The sequence below is a fragment of the Grammomys surdaster genome, unplaced genomic scaffold (assembly GCF_004785775.1).
Source record: "Grammomys surdaster isolate TR1022 unplaced genomic scaffold, NIH_TR_1.0 319139, whole genome shotgun sequence".
Taxonomy (NCBI): domain Eukaryota; kingdom Metazoa; phylum Chordata; class Mammalia; order Rodentia; family Muridae; genus Grammomys; species Grammomys surdaster.
This window is the reverse complement of record NW_021626983.1, coordinates 22,179-48,649: the sequence shown is the minus strand read 5'-3', so window position 1 is coordinate 48,649 and position 26,471 is coordinate 22,179. Positions and strand designations below refer to the sequence as shown.

The window sequence follows — 26,471 nt, the reverse complement described above, 5'->3', positions numbered from 1 at the left end:
AAACCTCAAGTGACAGCACATGCTAGTGAGGATATGGAGCAAGGGGAACACGTGTCCATCTCTGGTGGGAATGCAAACTTGTCCAAGTGTTATGCCCAGATCTCCCGACCTCCAAGAGATCTCAAAGAATTGCCATATTCGCTGTACATAAGGTACATAAGAGCCTTTATTTCAAACCCAGGTTTGGATCTCAAGTTGCACAAACAAAGTTGCAGCCCCCTGTCTAAGGGGTAGGGGAATATATATGAAACAGGCTACATAGTGGGAGGGAAGCGGCAGATAAGAAAAAGTGTTAATGTTTTTACAAACCGGTCTCAGCTGCCTGGGAACCCTTAATTGGCATGATTTCTCTTCTAAGATGTATGGTTTTTGCTCTTCCCAAGGCCATAAGCCACCTGAGATGGGGAGTGTTTAGCCATCTATCAGAGAGGGTGCAGCACTGGTTTTTGTTTATCTGTTCTCAAACTTATACTGGTCTGTCCCAGGCTGTGGGTGCTATTAGGGTAAGGATTTGTGGCCTTTGGAGCCTGGCATTGTCTTTTGGGAGGGGTCAGGTGGTGGGAAGGGGAATTTCTATATACAGCTCTCTAGGAGGAGGAAATGGCAGCAGCAGGGGTGGGAGTGGGGGTGGGATGGTGTTGTGAGTGGGTGTTGGCAGAAATGGAGGCATGCCAGGAGACTGGGAAAAGTGTGAAGGGACAGGGCAGAGAGCAGCACTGAGCTGTCATATTAGGGGGTTGGGTCCTATGCTAACAGGAAAGAGTGGCTAAGATCTTTGCTCAGAGAGGGAGGGGTGGAGTGTCTGTGCAGCCAACTCCCAGGGCCTCAGAAGGAAATGGAGGGGCGTGGCTGGGCGCGGGGCGGGGTGGTGTGGAATAGATTTAGCTGAGAGCCCTGCAAGAATAAAATCTCTGAGCCTCAGCTCAAACCCTAATTCCCTTAATACATTTAACCAAGTGCTCAAATGCCAGCCATGCTTGTAGCCGCAGGGTCCCTGGCAGCTGCTTTCTGGGCAGCTCTCCATCTCCGGACTCTGCTGCTGGCTGCTGTCACCTTCCTGTTCCTGGCTGACTACCTCAAAAGCCGGCGCCCCAAGAACTACCCTCCAGGACCGCCGCGGTTGCCCTTCGTGGGCAACTTGTTTCAGATGGACTTTAGACAGTCGCACCTGGCAGTTCAGCAGGTAGGAAAGGGAGAAGGTGCCTGGGTTTGCCCTGACCTAATCCTGAGCAGCTGGGATTTCCAGGAACAGAGGCTGTAGTGGGCAGGACTCTGGCTAAAGTTTGCAATCATTAACCCTAGGCCAAAGAGTTGGTTTCTAAACACTCTCTTTTAAGAAATAGACTGAGGGAATGGCTAACCAGTAACTGGCCCAACATGAGATCCACCCCAAGAGCAAGCACCAATCCGTGACACTATGATTCTCTGTTATGCTTTCAGTCAGGAGCCTTGCATAACTTCCATCTGTGAGGCCCCACCCAGCAGCTGACTGAAACAGATACAGAAGCACACAGTAAACATTAGATTGAGCTCGGGAGTCTCTTGGAAGAGTTAGGGGGAGGATTGAGCTCCGGTGTCTCTTGGAAAAGTTGCAGGAGAAGTTTGAGGGTCCCTTAGGAGATGGAAACGCCACAGGAAAACCAACAAAGTAACCTGGAGCCTTGGGAGCTCTGAGACTGAACCACCAACCAAAAATTATACATGGACTAGACTTAGCCTCCACTGCAAGACACTTAGCAGATATGCAGCTCCATCTTCTGGTGGGTCTCTCAACAATTGGAACGGGGGTTGTCTCTAAAGCTGTTACCTTTCTGTGATCCCATTCCCCTAACTGGACTGCCTGTGGCTCCCTCAGCTGGAGAGTTTAGCCCTCCAGAGACTTAATGTCTCAGGATCCTTGGCTACTCAGTTGGGGCTTTCAGACTCTCAAGAGGAAAAAGGTTGAGGGACATAGGAAAGGAACTGTGTAAGTGGAGAACCCGGGAGGAGGGGGAGGCAGTAACTGGGATGGAAAGTGAATAAATAAATTAATAGGTGAGAAGAAATAAGCAGTTCAATTTTCCAAATAAATGGAAAATTTCTTATTCTTCTATGATGTGTTTCCATTATGGTCAGAGAAAACACTGTATAATATGCCAAGCTCTGTTTGATGACATAATAATAAATCATGATGAAGACGGATATGCCCTGCTACTTTAAGAAATGTACATAAAGCTAAACTTGGCTCAGCTTAGTTGGTTAGAGTGCCTCTCCAGTTTAAAAAGGAGAAAAAAAAAGAGAGTATGTGCATATGGTCTACCCCTCTTGACTGGGGTTTTCTATAGATGTCAGCGCTCTCTTACTGAGACTTGTTTTTTTCTACATCCTTGCTGACTGCTTAGTCATTCATTTAGAGGAGGCTGAAGCAGAAGGAGACTTTTTAGCTTTGCTTCACCTCAGAATGTCTTTCCCCTCCTTGTCCATACTGTCTTTGCCCTGATTGCAGACATGAGGTTGACAATCTGCTAGTATCTCATTTCTTGCTGACAAAAGAAGGGTGGGAAGGAGAATTATCTCTCAGGCATCTTGAGCAATCCTCTTCATAACAGGTCAGCTGTGGAAGTCACACAGAGGCTCAGAGACTCAGCCCAGGAGAGACACACGTAGAACAAGTGACAAGGTGGCATTTACAAGCTCCATCATGGCAGTCCCTCATAGGATTTATATGGATCCCAACTTCATGGTATTTGACTACAGGATATAGAAGCAGAAAGATAAAGAGATCTCTGGCCTGCAGATCCTAACTTTCCTTGGCTTTTGGCAAAAGAGAGTAACATTTGATGGGAGTTTTGCTTGTAGCAAATGCCATCATAAATTGCAAGAATAAAATGACATGTTTTTATTTGATCTTTTTTGGGATAAAATATTGGATCTTTTATGTCTTGCTATAAAGTCATATGTAACCATGGAGGTTGAGTGTCTGGTATCACAGGAATAGCTCATAGCAAAACTGAAGCTGTGAAGATCCTCTCAGTCCAGCAATCTTTTTCACCCCTTTAGTTTGTATTTTCTATAGGTTTGCAAATTGATATCTGAGTGCAAACAAATAAAATTAAGTGATATAATTTAAGCGTAATTACATTTTAGTTCTGGCTATCAGGAAACAATCCTACAAACTATCTCATGGCCTTCCCTTTGTGTTTTTTGATCCCCTTCATTTAGACTCCGTGAGAGGCACACATGGAGTTCTGTTAGCAATCATCTGCCAGCTTTGCATTTGCCACTGTGTAACTGGCTGAGGGAAGGAGTAACCTGAGTTTCCTGGGTTGTTCAGGGAAATAATAACAAAACAAGGGTTTGAACCCTGCATGAATTGATTCACCAATTATTGTCTATCTATATTCTAAGTAGAAGAAAATAGCTTTTAATAACATATTCACAATATGTATTCACAGGCACATTCCTTCTATAGACAATACATAAATGCTTAGGATGACAGGCAAACACAGGACAGTCTATGGTCAAATGATTCATATGGATTCTAGTAATCAATTCTATTATCATATGAAATCTAGATGAATGGGCAGCTCTAGACCTAGCCTTGATAAAAGGATCAAAGTATCATTTGTGCTGTACTTAGAAAAAAGGTTTAATGGGTATCTACTGGAGCAAAGGTGTAAACAATTTTCAAACAATTAAAATGATGTCATTTAAAAGAGGATGGGACAGTGAAGAAGCTGGACTCCTTGTTGTGCATGTGGAAACTGCTTCCTCCAGCTCATAGTTTCTTAGCTTTCTCTAGAGTAGTTAAAAAGCTTTTGCAAAACATTATTTAAATAAGAGAAATGTTATCAGACTGAGGTAGGCATGTGATCCCCAAGTTAGATATTAGCATGTACTTCTAGCTAGCTATAACAATGCTACCCTAATGTACAATGATACTAAGAACACCTTATAGGGTCCTTGTATGTATAAAATTATTTAATAAATTCCATGTCATTCTCAGGATCTCTTACATGAGATCATCTTATTCTCTTTCTTCTTCCTTTTATTCATCTTTAAAAGCATAGCAGAGCAGACTCCAGACTTCCAAGAATACAGTTACATGTTCGCACATCCATCAGGATTTTTGTACCTGAATCCTGAATGAGCCTGTCAGCCCTGTCTCTGGATTCTGCCCCTCTGGATTCTGCCCCTCCATCTTTTTCTTGCTTCTGTTACCAAAACCCTCCTCTAAACCAGTCAAATGTTTGAATAGCCACCATTAATTATTTTGTTATTCCTTTTGTCATCATATTTATGTAAGCAAACTAGCCATCAATAGAAGTTTTATTTACTGTGAATTCCATACTTGTAGGGCAGAGAGGTAGCTCAGTGGATAGGGGCATGTGCTGCCACAGTTGGTTATCTGAATTCATTCACCTGGACCCACACTGTGGGAGGAGAAAACAGACTCCTGAAAATTGTTCTTTTACACATGCAATAACCACACACACACACACACACACAATAGGATCCTGAACTGGCCCACAGAACTCTCCTTGCAGCTAGGCCCAAGTGCATAGTGCAGAGCTGCAGAGAGAACAAGTCATAGCTGAACAAGCATTTAGAAAGTTACTCTTGCCCTATACAGAGTATTGTTTGAAAGGAGTGCTGCCGAAACTGTAGCTAAAGGTGGTATTGTGCTTCCAGAAAAGTCTCAAGGCAAAGTTTTCCAAGAAATGGTAGTGACCATGGTAACAGGCCCAAAAGGAAAAGGTAGAGAGATTCAACTGGTCAGTGTGAAAGTTGGAGACAAAGTCCCAGAATATGGAGGCACCACAGTAGTTGACAAGAAGACAAGAATTATTTCTTATTTAGAGATGATGACATTCTTGGAAAGTATGTGGACTAAAATCACTGTTGAAATGCTGTCATGTGAAGCTGCCCATTCTGAGGATGTTCTGAAATATTTCATCACGTAAATAATTTCCACACCTCCCTTTTATAATAAAAGAATGATTCCTAAAATAAATATGGATGAGTTGATAGATAGATAGACAGATAGATAGATAGATAGATAGATAGATAGATAGACAGATAGATAGATAGATAGATAGATAGATAGATAGATAGATAGATAGATAGATGATAGACAGATGTAGAGTTTTTTCTTATTCGATGCTTCCTATAGCAGACTTGTACAGAAATACATTGGTCTTTCGCAAGTGACCTTTGCTGTGTTCTCTGCCTTCACTAGACTGAGAATGCTTCAGTTAGTGAATCTGCTTACTTATTGAAATTTGTGTCTTAAAGCCTTCTTTCCACTGTAAAGGATACACTGTAGGATATAACTTCCACTCCTATTGGTTCTTGCTAGTGAATTTGTTTAGGATGAATTCCATTCCTGAAGTGAATTTTCATTAAGTACAGTAGCAGGGAAAAAAAATCAAAAACATTTTTACGAACCAAGTTTAATCCTTTCACAGGAAAATAAACCTATCACTATGATTCCCATTAGCTACACACATGACTGCCATTCCTGAACACAGAGATATTAGCCTGCTCACCTTTAACTACTGAAATATTTTTTAGTTTGTGAAGAAGTATGGGAATGTTATCCGTCTTGATTTCGGAATCATGTCTTCAGTGATAATAAGCAGCCTTCCCTTAATCAAAGAAGCCTTTTCTCACCTGGATGAAAACTTTATCAATCGCCCTATATTTCCTCTACAAAGTCATATCTTTAATGAAAATGGTAAGTCTTTCGTGTGTTGTAAAATATGTATTGTAATTTTTATGATACATAAAGGCACATACATGCCTTGTTTATCCATCAGGCCCATAAACCAATCCCTTCATGAAATGTTATCCTTAATGGAAGCTGGATGCCTCGTTTCTTAAATGAAAGTACCCATCAGATGACTTATACTGGGTCCCAATAGAGACTATGCAAAACCACCTGTTTTGCAAAACTACCTCTAGATGCTTTGATTTGAAGTAACCATACCACCCAATCACCACCAGGCACAATGTGCTATCCCTTTCATTTCACCACTCCAGCCTTCTACCCAAGGAAAATGGATTTAAGTCAACGTCCCCCTCTTCTACATCTTGTTTAGAGATGTTCATACTCTATTGTTAAAATTATGGTGACTTCTAGGCTCCTAGCCAATGTTATAACTTATTAGTATGAATACTTCATATTATCATCAATTAAGTCTTAAGTTGAAAACAAAATTTAAAATCTATGAATCTAACAAACATTTGCATTTTAGATGCTAATTGTTCTTTGAAGTAATCTATTAATTAATTCTACATCAATTCGCTCTGTTGTCTGCTATGAGAAACACAGTGCTAGACATATGTCTTAAGGCTTCTATTGCTAGGATGAAATACTGTGACCAAACAACTTTGGAGGGAAGTGCTTATTTGGATTACAATTCCGTACCATTGTTCAACAGCAATGGAAGTTAGGATGGGAACTCAAACAGGACAAGAAATTGGAGGCAGGAGTTAATACAGAGGCTGTGGGGAAAACTGCTTACTGGCTTGCTCTTCATGGCTTGCTCAGCCTGGTTTGTTATAGAACCCGGAACCACTACCCCAGATTTGACATTATTCACATTGACTGGACCCTACTACCCCAAAGTTAAGACAATGCGCTACAGGCTTGCCTACAGCTCTATCTTATGGGGGCGTTTTCTCAACTGTGGCTCTCTCCTCTTCAATCAATTTAGCTTGTGTTGACATAAAAACAGGCAGCATCGTATGACTAATTAGCAGTAAGATAGATTTGAAAATTTTCTGTATTATCTCTATTGGATGAGAAAGAAAATCAAGTAAATACATTAATAAAATAGTGTAGTTTTGTAAGTTAGCCAGTATGGAAGGAGAGGGCTTTTATTAGAGATGTCTAATGTCTAAGGATTCTGGAAAAACTGAGTAACAGCTGGGAAAGCTTCTGAATACGTTTGAACAGAAGAGACATTAGGATAACATGTCTTGAATGGAGGAAAGATATTAGCATTGTAGATATGAAGGATAGAACCTTGTACATTCTAGTAGCAAAACCTGACTGTGGATTAGACTGGGATAATAGCATTGAAGCCATATAGCCACATATGCCTGATGAAAGCCAACATAATGCCATGTTCTACACACCAGGAAAATAGGGTGCTGAAAGAACCTCACCATGAGTTTGGTGGCTAACCTTAATTGTCAACTGCATTTGGAAGCAAATACAATCCAAGCAGATGGGCACAAAAAAAAAAAATGAGGAATAGTGTTTCCTTGAATCATTTGAGGTGGGAAGATGTACCCTAAATCTGAATCATTTCAGGGTTTGGAACTAAAAGGACTCTCCTTAAATCTGGGCCACAACTTCTGATTGCCGACCACCTAAAAGAATATGGCAAAAAGGAAGCTTTTGTCTCTTTCCTGCTTGTTCTAACTCTTACTGGCAAGACCAACTATCCTGAAGCTAAGGAATTCCTTCACTGGTACTTGGATCTACTTCTTTAGGATCCCAATGATAATGAAGACTAGCTGAGACATCTTGCCTCATAGATTGAACAATCTTATCATTATTTTCATTGAATCAGGAGACAGTGATTTTTAGACTAGCCTGTAAGCCAGTCTAATAAATTCCCCTTAATATATCTAGATTGATTTTATCGGTTCTAGTCCTGGATTACAACCTTCTTGGAGGGGAAATAACTCACAGGGATCACCCAAGCCAAAGTATAAAATATTTATATTATGATTCATAAGAGTAGCAAAATTATATTTATACAGTGGCAATGAAATTTATATTATGATTTATAATAGTAGCAAAATTACAGTTATAAAATAGCAATGAAAATAATTTTATGGTTGTTGGTCACCACAACATGTGGAACTGTGTTAAAGAGCTATAACATTGGGAAGGTTGCACACCACTGCTTTAGACAACTCCAACTAATACAGATTATGGTACCAGGAGTGGTTCCTGGCATTCAGCTTAAAACAGATGACAATACTTATATTGTTGTGGAGTCCACTTTGATCCAACACAACTCATATGCCAGGTCAGTGCAGATGACAAAAATTTATTCTAATTAAACTACCACTGATTAATTGGGACCAGAGAATAGACTCAGGAGCTGAACAATATTCCCGAGCCCCATTCCCAACCCAATGTCTCTGAGCTTTTAAGCTTAAAAACCACAAACTTCTATGCCAAGTTGCAGGTACATTGTCCCACAAATCAGGATTTAAGGGTAAAGGACTTCCTTAAGAGCATGTCTTTCTGGTACACTTATTCTATTCCCATTGCATGTATTATTTAACTGTGGCGTAGACTAGCCTATCATTTACATGCTTACTTGCCAACCAGAAGGACAGTTACCCAGGTAAGGATTGGAAACTTAAACTTCATTTGACCTCTATTCAAAATAGAAGTTTCATTTTGAATGGCTTTAGTTTGGTTTCTTCTTACAACATATCTACCAAACAAAAACATGGATACATTAAACACAACGCGTAGATGTGTTGGTTCTGGGGAGACTTAAAATTGTCTACCTTGATAGTTACCTTGTAACCATGTTACCATGAAAATTTTACTTTATCCTTGTATCTCATTTTTCCATCCATTGGGATGGGTCTAGCATGTTTTGGTAATAAGCCTTTATTTTTTCTAAGAGTGTTAAATTAAAGAACATATTAGAAGTACTTACTAAATTGTGTGATGTTGCAAGACACCAGGAGATGCTAGCTATTATGTTCCTTGCTTTGATATTCCCTCTAGATAGCTGTCAGGCCCCTTACTGGCCCTTCTTCTTTACATTGTGCATGTACCCATACAGTTCATGAGATAATTTTAGAACAAAATTACAGTGCCATAATGCTGAGTCTCTTCTTTCCAGGATTGATCTTCTCCAGTGGCCAGACATGGAAGGAGCAAAGGAGGTTTGCCCTGATGACACTGAGGAACTTTGGACTAGGAAAGAAGAGCTTAGAGCAGCGAATACAGGAGGAGGCTCACTACCTTGTGGAGGCCATAGGAGAGGAGAAAGGTAAGAATTCCACAGGGCAGCTTAGGGGACTGTGGTCCTTTCATTCATGGCATAGATCCCTACTATGTGTCTAAGTGCTTCTCCTGGGCCCTGCAGTATGCTTGACACTGAGGATTGAACAGTGAATATCTAGACATGCCCCTCCCCCAAGATTTTTGTATCTAAGCATCTAAATTGGCCATTAAACAAATTGCTGAACTTAAAGCCTGGCTGTCGGTCTGACTTTCTAGGCATTACCAGGGTCCTTGGTTCATGTCAGACCCATTGTAGTATGCTTTGGCCATACCTTCTTGCATGGTTCTCTATGGGTGTTTTTTCTGTCATATGGAATTAACAAAGCAGTATCTTTGAAAGATGCATCTCTTTCTTTATTCACATCCAGGACAGCCTTTTGATCCTCACTTCAAGATCAACAATGCAGTTTCCAATATCATTTGCTCCATCACCTTTGGGGAACGGTTTGAGTACCATGACGGTCAGTTTCAGGAGCTGCTGAAGTTACTGGATAAAGCCATGTACTTGGGTACCTCCATAATGATTCATGTAAGCATTCTGGCTTCTTTTATCTTAAGAGAAAACTGAACCTATGCTGATTTAAGTACAGATAGGTTCTTGCTTTTTATTTCTAGGACCTTTTGAAACTAAAATATAATGCCTTCAAATTGAGTTTGATACAAATTTATCTCATCTAAATTTACCCTTTGATTTGGAAGTTTTAGATAAGAAAACTTATTGTACAAAATGTTTCTAGTATTTTAATGAAGTACCAGCATTTACATGCTATCCATGTATGTCCAAATGCCACTGTTTTTTAAGGAATGAAAATATCATTGTTGATTTGCCTTTATCTCTCCCAGGCTACCCCATTCATAGCTCTCATGAATACTCCAAGTATTCTTCCTGGCTGTCCTGTTTGTATGCTCCCCTTTTTAGCCCTTTGTCATTGTTCGTTACTCTTTCCTCAATGATTAACCATTTGGTTGTTTCTCAGTTAAGGTTGTTATTAATAGCACTGCTATGAGTAGTTTAAATGTTCTTGTGGCCAAATTCATCATTATTTCTTGTATTTCTTTTAGAGAAAAAACATAAGTTACTATTAAAAACTGGTTCCACTGTTTACGTGCCCATTCCTTAAAACTGTCAGTATTGAAATACCACAACATGTAGCCCTTTGAGATTCAATTTTTATTCCCATGTCAGTAGGATCTATGTTCCTATGTTTATCCCTATGTAAATTTTCCTCTCAGAATTACCTTAGCTGTCTCGCAAATGGTCTGGTGGGCTAAGCTTTCATTATTATTTGGTTCTAGAAGCTTGGCATCTCTCTTTTTTTCAATGAGACATTGTCTATTCAAGATTGTATTTGTCAGTCTCTATGTATTTTTTTTTAACTTCTATAGTATTTCTTGCTATTCAATTTTAGTTTTATTACACTATGATCTATATGTATATAACAGATTGTTTTATTCTTTTGGGTTTGGTAAGGCTTGGGTCTTTATTTTACAGAAAGTCCCGTGTGTTACTAACAAGTAATTTTCTGTTTCATTTGGCTAGAATACTCTTCAGATATCTAATAAGTTCATTTGATCTATGGTACAGGTTAGCTCTGAGTTTCTTCTTGGTTAGTACAGTTTCCCTGCTGGTTTTATATGGGATGACCTACCTATACAAGCTTGGGAATATAGTGCTGGCAATCACCCATTATTCTCGCATGAGGATCTCTCTGAACTTCATGTTCATTATTATTTCTTTTATGAAACCCAAAGTCCCAAATTTTGGTGCATATAGATTTGCAATTTTCTAATTGAGATGTTGTTTCTTTTCTGAATATGTAGTGGCCTTCTTTATCTCCTCTATCTAGTTTTGATTTAACATTAGAATAGATAATCCAGCTTGTTTTCAGTTTCTGTTTGCTTCATAGATGTTTTCCTTCTTTGACTTTCAGTCTGTGGGTATCTTTTCAGTAATGTGTGTTTCTTCGAGGTAACACTATGTTGAATCTAATTTTCTATCTAGTAAATCAGTCAGTCTATATCTATTTATTGATGAGCTTAGACCATTAACATTTAAGGTTATTAAGGAAAGGGGTTACAGTAATTTTGTCACTTTTCATTCTTTCCTGGTTGTTTAGATTATTTAGTTTTTACTTTCCCTTGATTAATATAAAGGATTTGTTTGTCTTCTGTGTTAGACATGACAGATTCCCTTCTAGCTCTCCTTTATTCAACTGTTCTCATAAAATGTATTCTTCCCTGTGCTCTCAAGAGTGAGACTTGTCTTTCTTCCTCTGTGTATGTCACTCTTTTAAGTAGAAGTCTTCTTCTGTACTGTCTTGGTGGTCATCACTTGACTTAGCCTTTAATTTTCTTGACTCGTTCATTATTCCTCATCAGTTTTAAAACAGACATTTGCTGAATGTGCAGCACATGATTGGTAGTTATTTACTTTCTCAGTTTGAAATATATCATCCCCAGATTTCCAGGCTTTGATGGCTGCTGATCTGGAATCTGATGTTAGTCTCCTATTTCAGTTTTTAGATGTACATTGGATTATTTCTTTTAGAACTTAATTTTTTAAGTATAATTCTCTCTCTCTCTCTCTCTCTCTCTCTCTCTCTCTCTCTCTCTCTGTGTGTGTGTGTGTGTGTGTGTGTGTGTGTGTGTACTTGTACATGATAGTAAGCAGAAAGTCAAAAGATATCTTTTAGAATCAATTCTATTCTTTAGTTGTGGGATCCAATGCTTAAACTTAGGTTGTCAGGCTTGTGCCTCCTATACTTGAGTGACTTGTTGTTTCTTTCACTTAGTGAAACTTTTTGCTAAAATTTCATTGAATTGGTCATCCATCCCTTTCTGTTTTAGCTCATCTTGTGAAATAAATCCATGCATATTTCTGAGTGTGGTCTCTTGATCATATCAAAGTTCTAATACATTTTGGCCTTAGTCATTATTAACATTTTTCATTACACTGTTGGAATGTAGTGTTTCTACAGCAGTGTTCTTCCTTCCAGATCTTCTTTGGGGTGGAGACTGTTGCTAAGGTTTTCTATTATGGCTTTGGGTTTTGTTTGCTTGCTTGTTTTGTAACATTTGGTTTATTTTTGACTCGAGTTTGAAATTCCCAACATTTCTATTTGTTTGTGGCTTTTTTAAAAATAAAATCTCAATTTCCTTGCTGAATTTTCACCTATTCTGTCTGTTTTTCATCTTTATTGCTACCTCTCTCTTTCTTTTCCCTGTAGCTTCCATGCTACTAATTTTCAGCTCTGGAGCTCACACAAGACACCGCTGCTTGTTTCTGTCCCCTTTCTGTCTCTGATCATTTTTATCAGAAAGCCCTTGGATACTTCACCCAATAGTTAACGTGTTTCTGGGAGTTTGAATTGTGTTATGACTTCAGAGGCACCATCTTGCCTTTTTTTTTTTCCTTTTTATTTTTTTATTTTTTGGTTTTTGGTTTTTTGGTTTTTTTGGTTTTTTGGTTTTTTTGGTTTTTGGTTTTTTGGTTTTTTGTTTTCATTTGTGCATCTAGTGGTTGGAGTATCTCGTCTGGATTCTTTGAAATGATCTTTTTATTGATCAGCCTGGTTATAAAAGCTAGTGTCACTTAGTCAGTAGAAACAAACTGTCCTAGCAGTGATATTAAACTCTACAGATATAAAATCAATGATATTTCACTAACATGTCACTGTTGAAATGATAATTGGAAGGCTACTTTGCAATTCTTTCTGAAGATAAATTTATTTAAGGTAAGTGTGCAAGCAGTAAGTAAAATAAAGGAAGAAGACGAGGAAAGGACAAAAAGAGAAGGAAGATTCATAAATGAGGGAATGGACAGAATGTCATGTGGAAGAAAAGTACAAAGGATTTTTAAAAGGTGAGGGATGCATCAAAAATATTTCTCAGAGGTGAAAAGTTATAAAAGTTAGACAAATGTAAGAAAAAACAAGAAAACTATTATTTTAAATATAATTAATATTTATTTATATTTAAATGGAGACAAGTCAGAAATGTAAGGGGAAGGCAAAGGATATAAAAAGTAATTTATGGAAGAGAAATGTTATTGTCTCCAAATTGAACAAAAAACTTGATAAATGACATTAGATGAGTTCGTGAAGGGGGTAAAACTAAAAGCGTAATTTAAAAATATGCTGTCCACTTAAAAATTCTGCAAATGAAAAGAAGGAAAAAGGAGAGACAAAAAGGAAGAGAAGTAATAAAGGTAAAGCAACTGACTCTGTAGTGCTCTGAGTCATCAGAAACTGTACGAGCATGGCAGAGGAGGCAAGCCAAGCCTGGGACTCCTGTCTTGACTTTGGCTTTTGATGTTGCTGAGTCTGTGCTTCAGCATCTCACCTCTTCACCGCATCTTTTTTCTTTCGTGGGTAACAGGGACCTCTGCTGGCCAAATTTAGCTTTGCATTTTGTGATCAGTGCAAGACTTTCTAGATTAAGTCTCCTGGTGCCACTCTCAGGTGGTGGTGTATCCCAACTATGTTGAGAGTGTGGGAAGCAACCTGCCTTCACACATTCAAGATGCTCTGAGTACTGAGCACCACTCTGTAGGAATGCCCCTCTAAGTTATGTAAATCCCAGACATGCCAGAGTTTCTGAGTTCTATAAATAACACAATAAACAACATAAGACTAGTTCCATAATTTGACCCAGCCCATGGCCTCGGACTCAGAATTATCAAACCCCATGGTAAATTTAAGCTGATAAGGTCAATTGGTAGCCACTGCATGTTGAACTTTCTTCCTTTATGTGCTCCTCAGCCTGGTCTCGCTTTCTGCCACCTTCATCCTTTGGCCCTTGAGTACGTTTGATGACACTTAGGATCAAAATTGGGACAACTACTGAATGCTGTACTGAACTGACACAGATATAGTGTGTGACCTAGGTGGGAAACAGTTGGACAAGTGGGAAGGGGTCAGAGGCTGATGTGTTTTGCATGAGAGGGTTGAATGCCCCACAGTGAGTCTGAAGGAAAGCAACAGGCTAGGTGTTCCCAGAGTTCCACTGTAGAAGATGAAGAGGGAAAGTCAAGACTGTCTTGACATATAGAAAGTGACTTTATGATTGCCTTCTTCTCCTTTATTAGCTCTACAACATCTTCCCATGGATAATAAAACATCTCCCAGGACAACACCAAACATTGTTGGCTACCTGGAGAAAACTGAAATCATATATTGCTGATATTGTTGACAATCACCGCAAAGACTGGAACCCTGATGAACCAAGAGACTTCATTGATGCTTTCCTCACTGAAATGGCAAAGGTGGGAAGATGTCACCTGTGTCTTTTTACTTAAAGAGTGATGTACAATAACTTCCAATTGATCCAGCAGCAGGCAACCACAATGGTTGGATTTTACCATACCATACATTTATTTATTCTCTCATATTTCTAGGTTGTCCTGTCATCCTGTCTGCCAGGCAAGCTACTTTGGGAGACAATAGACACTTCATTGCCTCATGTCTCCCATCTCCTAAGGGACACTGATGCGTGTTCCTGAGGCTCATTGTTCTAAATTCAATGCCAAGATTGCAACATCTTTTTGCTTTCTAATCCCTTTCCATCTTATTTCTCTGGTACTAACCCTGGAGGTCTCTTATAAGGATAACCTTTCCCCCTGAAATTCATCAGATCTATAGGTAACAGGTAACCTACAACTTCCATCCTTTTTCTTTTTCCCATATCTGAAGGAGATATACACAAAATAAAAACAGCAGTTAAATTTCAGAACTTTATTTTGTTATGAGTTGGTACAAGGCTGAGTACCGCCCCCAATCCAAATGCCCACTGTAACATACAACAGCTAAGTAAGTGATAAGAATTTGACTTTTATATCTAGGTGAGGACTTTATCAATTCATGGTCTCCATATCATCACTAGCCAATAATAGGTGAAGGCAAGAAGACACTGAATGAACATATTAGTTAAGTTTGCATCTCTGTGACAACAACATATGGTAGCAAAATAAATAAATCAAAACTGTACTCTGGCTGGGTTTCAGAAGATTTTCATCTAAAGTGGCAAATGACAAAGGAGCTAAGTTCCTGGGCTGAAGGGTGTGGGGTAGACTTTCACAGCACAGTGGATCAGGAAGCAGAAACAAGAAAGGGACCATGGGTTTGGTGCAACTGTCAGAGTTATCCTCCTTCCTCATGGGCACCTAGTTCCTTCAGCAAGACATTATATTCCTATTTCCAAGAACTTTCCAAATACTGTCAGTGCAAGGAACCAAGTATTTAATACATGAGCCTCAAGAGGAACATCGTGAATTTAAGTCACACTGTAAAATATAAGCCCTTGGCCCCAGTAGGCTTCTGATTGATATCATTGAATCTGTCTTAAGACCTCCAACTCACTGGATAATGGGCACTGGTAAATATCTATCTGTCTATCTATCTATCTATCTATCTATCTATCTATCTATCTATCTATCTATATCTTCTTTGTTATTTTACTTTCCTGGCATAATATTGGTAGAAGCCATATTCTATGTCCAGGGGAGGAGGCAAATCACTTACCATGTGAAGTACGGGTATGAGACTTTCAATGTTGAGATCATATTAACAAATATATTTTTCCAGAAGAAGTGATTAAAAGCAGTGTTGTTTCATAAAGAATAATTGATGGAATAAGTAATGTTTTAACTTTGCAAGATGATGCAGATTGAAGAATAAATGAACAGAGAAATTCTATTTTAATTTTTCTGTTATAAACAAAGTCACCTGTTAAACATTGGCTTTGAGCCTGTTGTATTCCCCAGAGATGATAATGGCGTGTTATGATGTGTGTGTTATTCTTATCATACAGACTGACATATGGACATAGACAAGGATACAAAGTGAGTGCCTTAGGCCATACAGATATTTAGTGATATGGCAGACACTGGAAGCCAAATAAGCTTTTTTATTACATTCTCTTCCCACTGTACAAAATCTTTTCCAAAAGTTTAGTGATAAGAATGGTTGCTTATATTTTCATTCTATCAACTGCTTCCAGGACTATAGGATCAAAGGAATCATCATTCTGAATGACTTAATCCAGTTCATTCCTCAGGGTGAGGACCAGTGCTCTGAGACAATCACAAATCCTCTAAATCAACAAACACACACTGTCTTTTCCAGTACCCAGACAAGACTACTACAAGTTTCAATGAAGAAAACCTCATCTGCAGTACTCTGGACCTCTTCCTTGCTGGAACAGAGACGACATCCACAACACTGCGCTGGGCTCTACTCTACATGGCCCTCTACCCAGAAGTCCAAGGTGAGCATGTGCTGACCATGTCTAACCAAAGCAGAATGGGGCCAGAAGAAATGGGGTGTAGTGGAGTGAGTGGGGACCGGTGAAACAACATTTGCAAAGAGGCAAATCTTGCACATGTTCTGTTAGGACAATGATTGTTCCAGGAGTGCAAATATCACATCCTGTACCTTCAGGAACATTGGAGGTTAGGAGAAAAGACAGAAGTCAATTTAAATTGTGGTAGGTTCCAGCAAGAATAACATTACCACACAACATGCCTCCACACACTCCTACGTTTATAGTAAATCCTTCCCATTTTGAGTACTGTCCTAATTCTTTATTCTGGTAGTTGATATCTTGTGATACCACCTTTCTGCCAGTCTAGGGATCTGCCTGTCTCTGTCTCACAAGTGGTAGGATAACAAGAAACTGCAGACTGCCACACCTTACTTTGTTCTGTGATTCCGACTCATGTTTTCATGTTGGCATGGCAACCAAATTACTAAGTCACACACATACTTTAATACATATATCATATGTGTGTGTATAGATAGATAGATAGATAGATAGATAGATAGATAGATAGATAGATATTTGTGTGTGTGTGTGTGTGTGTGTGTGTGTGTACTGTATCTATACTATCCATATACATATGGGCTACTACTGAAAATGCCTTTCTTGCTTAAGGTATGTTTTGAGAAAGCTTAAAGCCTATTCAGTTATGATTCTGGCTTTCCTTCTAAAACAAAGATTCCAGGATATTTAACATTAGTTTCTTTTAGATATTTTAGCAATTGTTTATTGCTAAAAGTTTTAAAATATATTTATATATTTTGTGTATATGTGTGTGCAATTTGCATATTCTCTTTACACATGTGCATATGTCAGGAGAAAGAGCCAGGCTGGACTTTGTGAACTTCCTAGAGTTGCAAATCTTTTTCACCTATGACTGTTGAGCTCAGGTGAGGACCAGCAGACTCTACAGTGTCTCTCATGAGGACTGTTTTACACCTACAGTAAGGAAACTGGGAAAGGAACCAGACATTGTCTCTATAAGCCTTGTTCCAAGAGTAAAACATCTCATCTATTTTTTTTAACTTGCAAAATTCAGTTACATTTCCCCTTTCCACATTCCTTCTTATAGAATCTGGGAAATGACATTTTTACCTAAATGACCAAGTACTGTTATGAGCTTAGCCATGGAGATCCTGATTATTATTTTTCAGGATAAATGAAAATTCATGGTTATGCTGTGGACCTTAAGAAGGTTATAGAATTTGTAGTTTTCTACACTAGGCTCTTTAAGAAGTAGACTTTTATTTCTCCACAACCAGGATGCTGGGTGAAATAAAAGCAAGGAAGTTTAGAAGAGAATTTCTATATCTTTAGAAGAAAGCATTAAAATTTAAAACTTAATAGAGCCTCCCATTTTCTTGAAGCAAAAGTACAGGCTGAAATTGACAGAGTGATTGGCCAGGAGAAGCATCCCAGCCTGGCTGACAGAGACTCAATGCCTTACACCAATGCTGTCATCCATGAAATTCAGAGAATGGGCAATATTGTCCCTCTGAATGTTCCCAGGGAAGTCGCAGTTGACACTACACTGGCTGGATTCCATCTGCCAAAGGTAAGTTGGCTCCAGCAAGGGAGTTTGATGTGTGTGTCTATTTCATACATTGTCTTGAATCTTTGAAACTTTCCCTAGGGGACCACGGTTATCACCAATTTGACTGCACTGCATATGGACCCTAAAGAATGGGCCACCCCAGACACCTTCAATCCAGAGCACTTTTTGGAGAATGGACAGTTTAAGAAGAGAGAATCATTTCTGCCATTCTCAATGGGTAAGTTGTGATACACCGGAGAGAGTTCAGAGCTCCATCTCATCCCTTCAGTCTCTCCTGGCATCCTTTCAGATAAGCCTGCCCAGCATAACTTCATCGTGCAGTTGGTTTCAGCCCTTCATGCCCACCCATACACTGTCAGACCCTTTTTGCTTCTGAGAAAGATTTCAACTTCCCTTGTTCTGTTTTCTACAACACTGACAACAGAGACCCAATCCCTGCCCCTTGGTAACCGAGAAAACTGTATACCTGCCACTGTGTAGACATTTGGAGTGCCACAAGTTCTTTTTAAATGATGCCTCCTTACAGGAAAGAGAGATGAATGTTAATGGGTCTTAATTTATTAGTTTTAACTGGCATTTGCTTAAGTGAATTTACATCTGTCCTATGAACACTCCCAAACAGTCTGATTTTTTAAAGCTAAAATCCCTTTTGTTAAATATAGTTAGTTTCCCTGCTTCACAAGCATGAAAGGAAAGGCAGTGATGACACTTGTTCCCTTGTGTTTTCCACCAGGCAAGTTATTATAGTCGTAGATTATGAACCAATAACCAAATATTCTAGTATATTATAAACATTGGCTTATATGTGCTGCATATATGTCTTTTCAAGTAATTTTGCAATTTATTAATTCCATAAATATGTTCTAAGCATATATTATCTGCTGAACATCCAATCTGAGAATGCGAATGTACCAGGAGAGAAGATGAGGCAGAGGGCTCCTTGGACCACATGTCCCACTGCAGCCTTTCCAGACACAGATACAGACCTAGCTAGATGTGCTGCAGCTGGAGCTATGCCCACCAGATGTTCTCACACTGAAGGCTATGTTTCCTAACACTGCCTCCCGAAGGTGACTGAATGCTGCACAAAAGCCACACAGGAAAGCTTGACAAGGTCAACAAGCTTGCTTGATTATTGGGAGCAATGTCATATCTCATGATACTGTGGGTCAGGAAGGGAGAATTCTTATGTTGCCCTTTTGCCAGTCTAGATCCAGAGCCAGTGTTTCTCAGTGCTAAGCTGCGCTGGGTGTCTGGCCAGACTGGTTCTGATTTCTTTGTCTTTTCAACTAGGCTTTTCTGTCCTTCATTGTTAACACTCCCTTTAATAGGAAAGCTGATACGACATGGAGCCTCTATCTAGTCTTCCTGCTTATGAAAATGAAAGTTTTAAATTATAGTATAAAATCTCAGCTACATAGTTCACTCATACTAACTATTCTAAGTTAATGGATCATATACATGAAATATGGAAAGTCTATGAAAATATTAGCCTTCTTATATACCAAATACATGCTTTGTGTGATAATTCCTGGAGCTATGGTGAGAAGAATGTGAGAAGATCCCCACAGGGAGATATTCCTCCTGTCCATTGCTACCCATGTGCATGCTTTCTCTTCACCTATGGTGTGAAATCATCTTGTCAGTTTAAACTATCCTCCCATCTGCACCAGTTGTAAACAAAAGTGGCAACATATAGAGACTCATTGATACTATTTTTACTAAAAATATTACTTACCACGTGCCCAAAGAATTGACAGAACTGTGGTCAAGGCTTATATTTTTACTAGTAGTTTAGTTCTCTTTGTATTCCACCCAAATTATAACTTGCCACCACACTTATAGGCACATTCATGTTAAATTCACCAAGGTCATGTCTTATGTATAAGTTAGCATCTTGTTGTATAACAAGTAGTCACAAACTGTATTAGTAAGAACCTGTTATTGCTAACAGGTTCCCACCTAAGATCAATGACTTAGATGATCTTGGCTATCCTGCCTTATCTCTTATCCTGGATGTTCATATGGTTGTGATAAAGATCTCTAGAGTCATCATGGAAGCACAGAGGCCTGATGAGTCCCAGCTAGGAACTGTAACTCCATGTCTGTACTCTCTGCTTATTTGGCTTACCTCATGACCAGCTCTTTCTTATTACATTCTACATTTGATCATTCCATAGAAAGAACCAGGACTTCTGGAAAATGACAAAATTCATTTCCAGAGAAGGGAAACCTAAATATAAGTCTAGAATACACTGTTATCCAAAAATCAGAAAATACCAGTGTGAATGGCCAATTCAGGAATATTTCGGGCACTAAAACAAGTACTGGATAGCAATGGGTTGTAATACTTACTGATAATTCATGAATGATTAAATATAGAGGGGTGAGCAGCATTAGAATGTCCACACAGGGCCTGAAGAGAGATCTCGGTGGCTAAGAGCATTGGCTGCTCTTTCAGAGGACCTAGGTTCGAATCCTAGTATCCACATGGCAGCACACCACCATCTATAATCTCAGTCTCAAGGCCTCAGTGGGCGTTGCACAGTTGTGGTGCAAAGACATGCATGCAGACAAACACCCACACACATGAAATAGAAATTAAAGTTTATTATTTTTAAAGAATGGCAATGTAGATGATAATGTGATAGAATTTCTAATGTCACAATTTAGCAGCCAGATGCAAATTTTGGAAGTGAAATACCAATGGAATCTTGCAGGTGAACAGTCTCAAAATATTTTCTTATAAAAATTAAAAAGCGGTTTAAGAAAAAAATGGCAGACACTACAATCATCACATATTCCTCAACAATAAAATCTCAAAACTAATTGTCACCAGATAGGTTAAATGAGAACACAGTGTAACCTAAGTGGCATCCTCCTAACAGGGCAGATGCTCATGACCCTCATGTGCCCATTAGGAAGATAGGAGATACATAGAAACAAACACCTCTTATAATCTTTAAGGAAATAACAACTTAAAAGTTCTGCAAAGGTTAAGGAATCATGACTGTGTCTGGAAGAGCAAAGAGAGAGCACAGATAAGCCTAGCATGTGACTTCAAAGGTATCATGTCACTGCTGGCAAGTCTAGTGGGATCTGTTAACTATGCTATTGTTAAACTCTCTATGTTTAAAAACAGAGAGATTCTGTGTCACCAGAATCCTCAGCTAGAAAATGATCTGGAGCATGAGGTAGTCCCATGAAAGTTTTCTCTGGAAGTTAAACAAAACATAATAAAGACAGATGGAAGGTTAATTTTACCTGTTCTCTGATAATGCAGGGAAGGGGAGCTATGTGACATGTCTTCAGGCTTGTGGACATGAGTGCTGAGATATTAGAATGAGAAGAAGCACACATAGTCAGGCAACCGAGGTCTTTGTCACACTGAATCTGACTGATCGTGATCTCAGTTCTGGTCACACAGAACTGAGGTCTTAGTGTTCAGAACACAGCCATTTCTAGGGCCAGGAGCAATCTACATTTGGTACTGAGCAAATCTCTACTGCTCATGGAAGCAGTGAGTGGCAATCACCAATTTCTTTGCAGGATGGAGACCTCTCAGAGCAGAGATTGTAGAAGGAAAGCTAAGCAGTTTGTGCTGTGTGAGAGGACAGCACCTGCTGAGGGGACAGAATGACCAGTCAAGGCACTGATGCTCCTGGATGCTGTAAGGGAATAACTGATGACTTCTGGGGCCATCCCAGAACTCCGTAGGAGGACTGCTGGCTCTTGTCAATTTGATAACCATATCTTAGATCCTCTTATCTTGGCATCTTCATTCTTGAAAGGGATGATGGCCAGGTTTAGATGTGCACTTTTTAAATGATAGGCTGTATTCATGCAAGAATCTGACTCTATGTTTAGGACAGGAGACAGATACAAAATGAATGCAGAGACATCAAGTATTCTGTTTCTAGTTGCCAGGTATGGATGTGTAGACCCAATTAATAATCTAGAACCTTTGCAAGGGCAGCCACTATGTCCCTGACATTCTTGTTAGGAACTCATCTCTGTCACCTGCTTATATTTTGGAATCTTATTTAATTCTCTAATATTTTTTCTGTTTTATTTTACATATGTAGGTATATGTCTTTGTGTATGTATATACAGTGCCTATGGAGGCCAAAAGTGGCCGCTGAATCTCTTAGGCCCAGAGTAGCAGGTGTCTATGAGCATCCTGATGTAGGTGCTGAGATTTGAACTCTAGTCCTCTGATAGTGTAGTAAATAACCTTAATCATTAGCTATCTCTTCCTTGTAAGGGTTATATAAAATTCCATGATTTTGCTGTGCAGCCATTGTGTGGTGTATCATTTATATTTCTTAACTGAATTTGAAAAGCCTTGAGACTAGTCACCCATTCTCTCAGCCAACTCAGGCCTCTCACTTCTATTGTCCCACACGAAGACATTTGAACTATGATTCTGAAGTTCCATATTCAGTGGAACATTCTACATTCAGTCACTGTGAGACATAAATAAAGAGCTAGACATATGGCACAGGGTCCACTCAGGATTTTCAGGAGGAAACTCAAAACAGGAGTCCCTGCAGTTACGAAGGCTAGATGAGGAAGTATCCCATCTTCTGTTTTCTTTCCTGCAGGAAAGCGAGCTTGCCTTGGAGAACAATTGGCCAGGTCTGAGCTCTTTATTTTCTTCACTGCCCTTGTGCAAAAATTTACCTTCAAGCCTCCAGCCAATGAGAAGCTGACTCTGAAGTTCAGATTAGGCCTCACCATTTCCCCAGTAAGCCACCGAATCTGCGCTGTCCCTAGACTGTGATGTTGGAGAAGAAAAGGAGAACAGGAAGAACTGAATAATGCACTGATCCACTGACCTTATTGCTCCTATATGAAAGGCGAGAAGAAAGGCGACTGGGAAAGTTGGAAGGAATTACGCTGAGGTCAGTGAACCTATATTCTGCACTGCTGAGACCTCCAAATCGGTTGTGCATAAATCACCACACTTCCCCTCATGATGATAATAGATTAACTCTCCAAAACTGTAAGAAAAGCCTCAATTAAATGTTTTCTTTTGTAAGAGTTATCTTAGTCATGGTATCTCTTCATAGCAAGAAAAACTCTAAAACAAGGAAGAAAAACACTAAAATTGTGTTCCAAGTCATAGTCTATGGAAGCAAGCCAAGGCAGGAACTGAAAATGGGCAGGTAGAGCCAAGAGCTGGTGCAAAGGCTCTGGAACATTCTGCTTTACTAGCTTGCTCCTCATGACTTGCTCAGCCAGCTTCTTTGTGAACTCAGGACCGCCAGTACAGGAGTAACACCACCCATAAAGGATGGGCCCTCCTTCATCAATTACTAATTAAGGAAAGTCTTACCTTGCCTACAGCCTGATGTTATGGAGGCATTTTCTCAATTGTGATTCTCTTCTCTCAGATGATTCTAGCTTGTGTCATTGACATAAAAACCAACAAACATAATAAGCAATAAACACAATTGACAATGCATACTGTTTTATATATATATATATATATATATATATATATATATGTATGTTACTGGTTTATATATGTGTATATTTACATATATGTATGTATATTTGTGTGTATGCATTAAAGTTCCTATGTGACACTTCATATGTGAGGAGATCAGAGGAAAACTTGTGGCAGTTGTCCTCTACATCCACATTTTGGGTTCTTAAGATTGAAATGAAGTTTTCAGGCTCAACAGCAAGGGTCTTTACTGTTGAGATAGCTCACATACCCAGGGGCTTTAGAGATCTAAAAATACATTCATTTCCATTTTCCTATATTCATAGTAGTCAGTGAATGGAAGCCATCAGAGTATTCATATACCATGAATAGATAAGCAGTCTGTGGAACATAGAAGAGACAGAAAGGAAGTTCATTCCTGAGGAAAGAAACCCTGATGAATGGTACAGTATGCATGGACACTTGGAACATTATTCAAACCAGCCAACCTCAAAACCACAAATACTGTACAAATCAAATTAAATAGATTATCTACAATGATGAAACTTGTCAACACAAAGGTATAAGGTAGAGATGGGTAAGCTAGAACTTCTTTGGTGAACATGTAGTTCATTTCCCAAGACAACAAAGTTCTGATCAGTACTTGTACAATTTGAACATATGTACAATTTGAGTATCAAAATATTTAACACTGTTGGGTTGTACGTTTAACATGGAAGTAATAGCTGTGATTGTTGGCACACACCATGAGTCACTGTACTTATGAGACTGAGGTAGGACTATGTTATATTCAAGGTGATCTTGGCAAAGCTTAGATATTTATTCTCAAGGACATCACAGTATCTTCCTGTGATAATGTTCCCAAGCATAGAACAGTTCTATGTCTTTGCCTGGTAGAACAGCAATCAGGACTAGAGACATGCCAGGCTTGGTTAGAAAATTCTACTTCACAATCCCTCAAACATGGAATTTTAACTGTGACAGACATTTGATGCACCTGGACTGACATCACAGTGAGAATTTTTTCTGACACACTCATTCCCACAGGCATGTTTCCAGCTTGTACTTACAGTCCCATGACAGAGAGCTTTCTATCTCATGCTAAAGTGCAATATTAATTGTCAGACAGGGCAACAAAAAACAAATTGTAACAGGGTGCTGCTTTGTTGTTCCAATGTCACATGATAAGATATAATAGTAACAAAAGGCAATCATGCATTGTTGACTCTCAATTCTTTCAAAATATCTTACTCCCTTTTCGGAATAACTGTCAGTACCCATTTTATAGAAAAAGGTTGAGTATCAGCAAAATTAAATTAGAAAATATCTGTCTAGTATAGTCTAACAAGAGTTGGGATCTAGAACTAAATGTTCTGCTTGTTGTTACTGCCCGATGATTCTTCCTCAGGACTGACTGCTTTGATATTAAAGGTTCTTCATTGTACTTTTCTCCATGGATCCATATTAAATTCTCTATCCTCATTGCCTGAGTTCTGGTTACATTCCTTACCACTCTTAAGATATCCTCAAAGATTTCTTTCTCCTGGCCTTCTCCCTACTGGGTCCAATGCAATTCCTTCCATTCTTTCTGTTCACCATGACATCATCAAAAGTTGGGCTTTCTAAAAGCTGTTCAAAAAATACCTGAGGTTTCAGCTCAGCACAGCAGTGAGGGAGTTTCAGAGCAGATCCTTTCAAATCATGGTGGCCAAAGACTTTTTCCTTTTCCCCTTTTATGTATCCAGGCCTCCAGATGTGGGTGCCACCCATAATCAAGGGTTTTCCCTGTAGTTAATTCCTTCTGAAAATGTTATCTCAGATTCTTTCAAAAGTACATTTTGCTAATCTCCTAGATACTTCTCAACTTTTCAAACTAACAAGGTCACCCTCACAGGCAGCCTCCGAGGGTCTATATACTTGGTTGTCATCTCCAGAACATGTTTTTCTCTGACTGAACATAGCTATAATATAAAACACACCCAGGGAGCACATATAGAGCAATCCGTGTCACTTTAAAGACAGACCAGCATAACATCCCTCTTCTAACAGTTTATTGTTAAATGTCAATGATTCCGAATGCTGAGAAGCTGCCTAATATGTAAGAGAGGCTAGGAGATTTGGCTATGTTGTCAGATTAGTTGGGGTCTTAATGTCCTGAAGTGACACCATGACCACAGGAACTCTGATAAAGTAAAGCATTTAAATGGAGCTGGCTTACAGTTCAGGTTTAGTCCATTGTCATCATGCAGAAAGTATGGCAACATGCAGGCAGACATAGTACAGGAAAGGTAGCTGAGAGTTCTTTATCTTGATCAAAAAACAGTAGGATGTGACAGTGACAGATTTTCTCCACCATCACCAGACATACTCTAATAAGGCCATAACTCCTAATAATGCCACCCATTGTGGACCTATGGGGGTCATTTTTATTTAAATTACCACAGACTTGGGATCAAAGGTACCAGAGGTATCAATGTACCTCTTTCCACTATGTGTTCTGATACATTAGCTTCCCATAGGTTTAGTTTCATCACCTAATTAGTATCTTCCCATCAATGTTGGCACATAGATATCATCTCATCTTCCAGGGCCTGCTTCCTCCTGTGTCTGAACTGCCATAGGGTGGTGTCTTAGTTAGGGTAATTCTCCCATAGTATCCATGTGGAGGGGAGGTTCAAGATTGACCTAAACAATATTGTTTAAATCTTTAAAATTAACAATACTCCAAGACAAAATAACTACTTATAAGTCAGATGGATATACCATAGAAAATACTAGTTCTGTCTAGAAGCAGATGAACTGGAGTTAGGAACAGTATCTGAAGGGATAGAGAGTGATTCCAAGGAAAGAGAATTGCAGCTGAGAATCAAAGCATGGTTGAGGGTTATACAACCTGGGGGAGGAAGAAAGTTTCTGATAAGATAAACAGGGTTTAAATGGGCATTGGAATGAATAGAAAATGGTCTGTTCAAGAAAGTGAATGCTCCTTCTGATGGTTTGAATATGCTTGGCCCAAGGAGTGGCACTATTAGGACTGGCCTTGTTGGAATAGGTATTGCCTTGTTAGAGAAAGTGTGTCACTGTGATGGTAGGCTTTATGACCCTCCTCCTAGCTGTCTGGA

At 39.1% G+C, this 26,471-nt stretch overlaps 1 protein-coding gene and 1 pseudogene across 4 annotated transcripts; both read left to right on the top strand.

The window, feature by feature from the left end:
- The first annotated feature begins 902 nt into the window (after positions 1 to 902).
- Positions 903 to 22,944, top strand: LOC114616385 (cytochrome P450 2J3-like). 4 transcript variants are annotated; one of them, XM_028761855.1, is made up of 9 exons: positions 903 to 1,183; positions 5,554 to 5,716; positions 8,865 to 9,014; positions 9,397 to 9,557; positions 14,115 to 14,291; positions 16,150 to 16,291; positions 17,710 to 17,897; positions 17,976 to 18,114; positions 22,502 to 22,944. In XM_028761855.1, the coding sequence occupies exons 1-9, from the start codon at positions 965 to 967 to the stop codon at positions 22,678 to 22,680; spliced, it is 1,518 nt and encodes a 505-aa protein (XP_028617688.1). In that variant the 5' UTR covers positions 903 to 964; the 3' UTR covers positions 22,681 to 22,944. The 4 variants fall into 4 exon arrangements, with proteins under 4 accessions (XP_028617688.1, XP_028617689.1, XP_028617691.1 ...); XM_028761856.1 differs by lacking the exon at positions 22,502 to 22,944 and adding an exon at positions 21,447 to 21,913; XM_028761857.1 differs by lacking the exon at positions 903 to 1,183 and adding an exon at positions 1,551 to 1,760.
- Positions 2,945 to 5,003, top strand: LOC114616386 (annotated as a pseudogene).
- Positions 22,945 to 26,471: the final 3,527 nt, after the last annotated feature.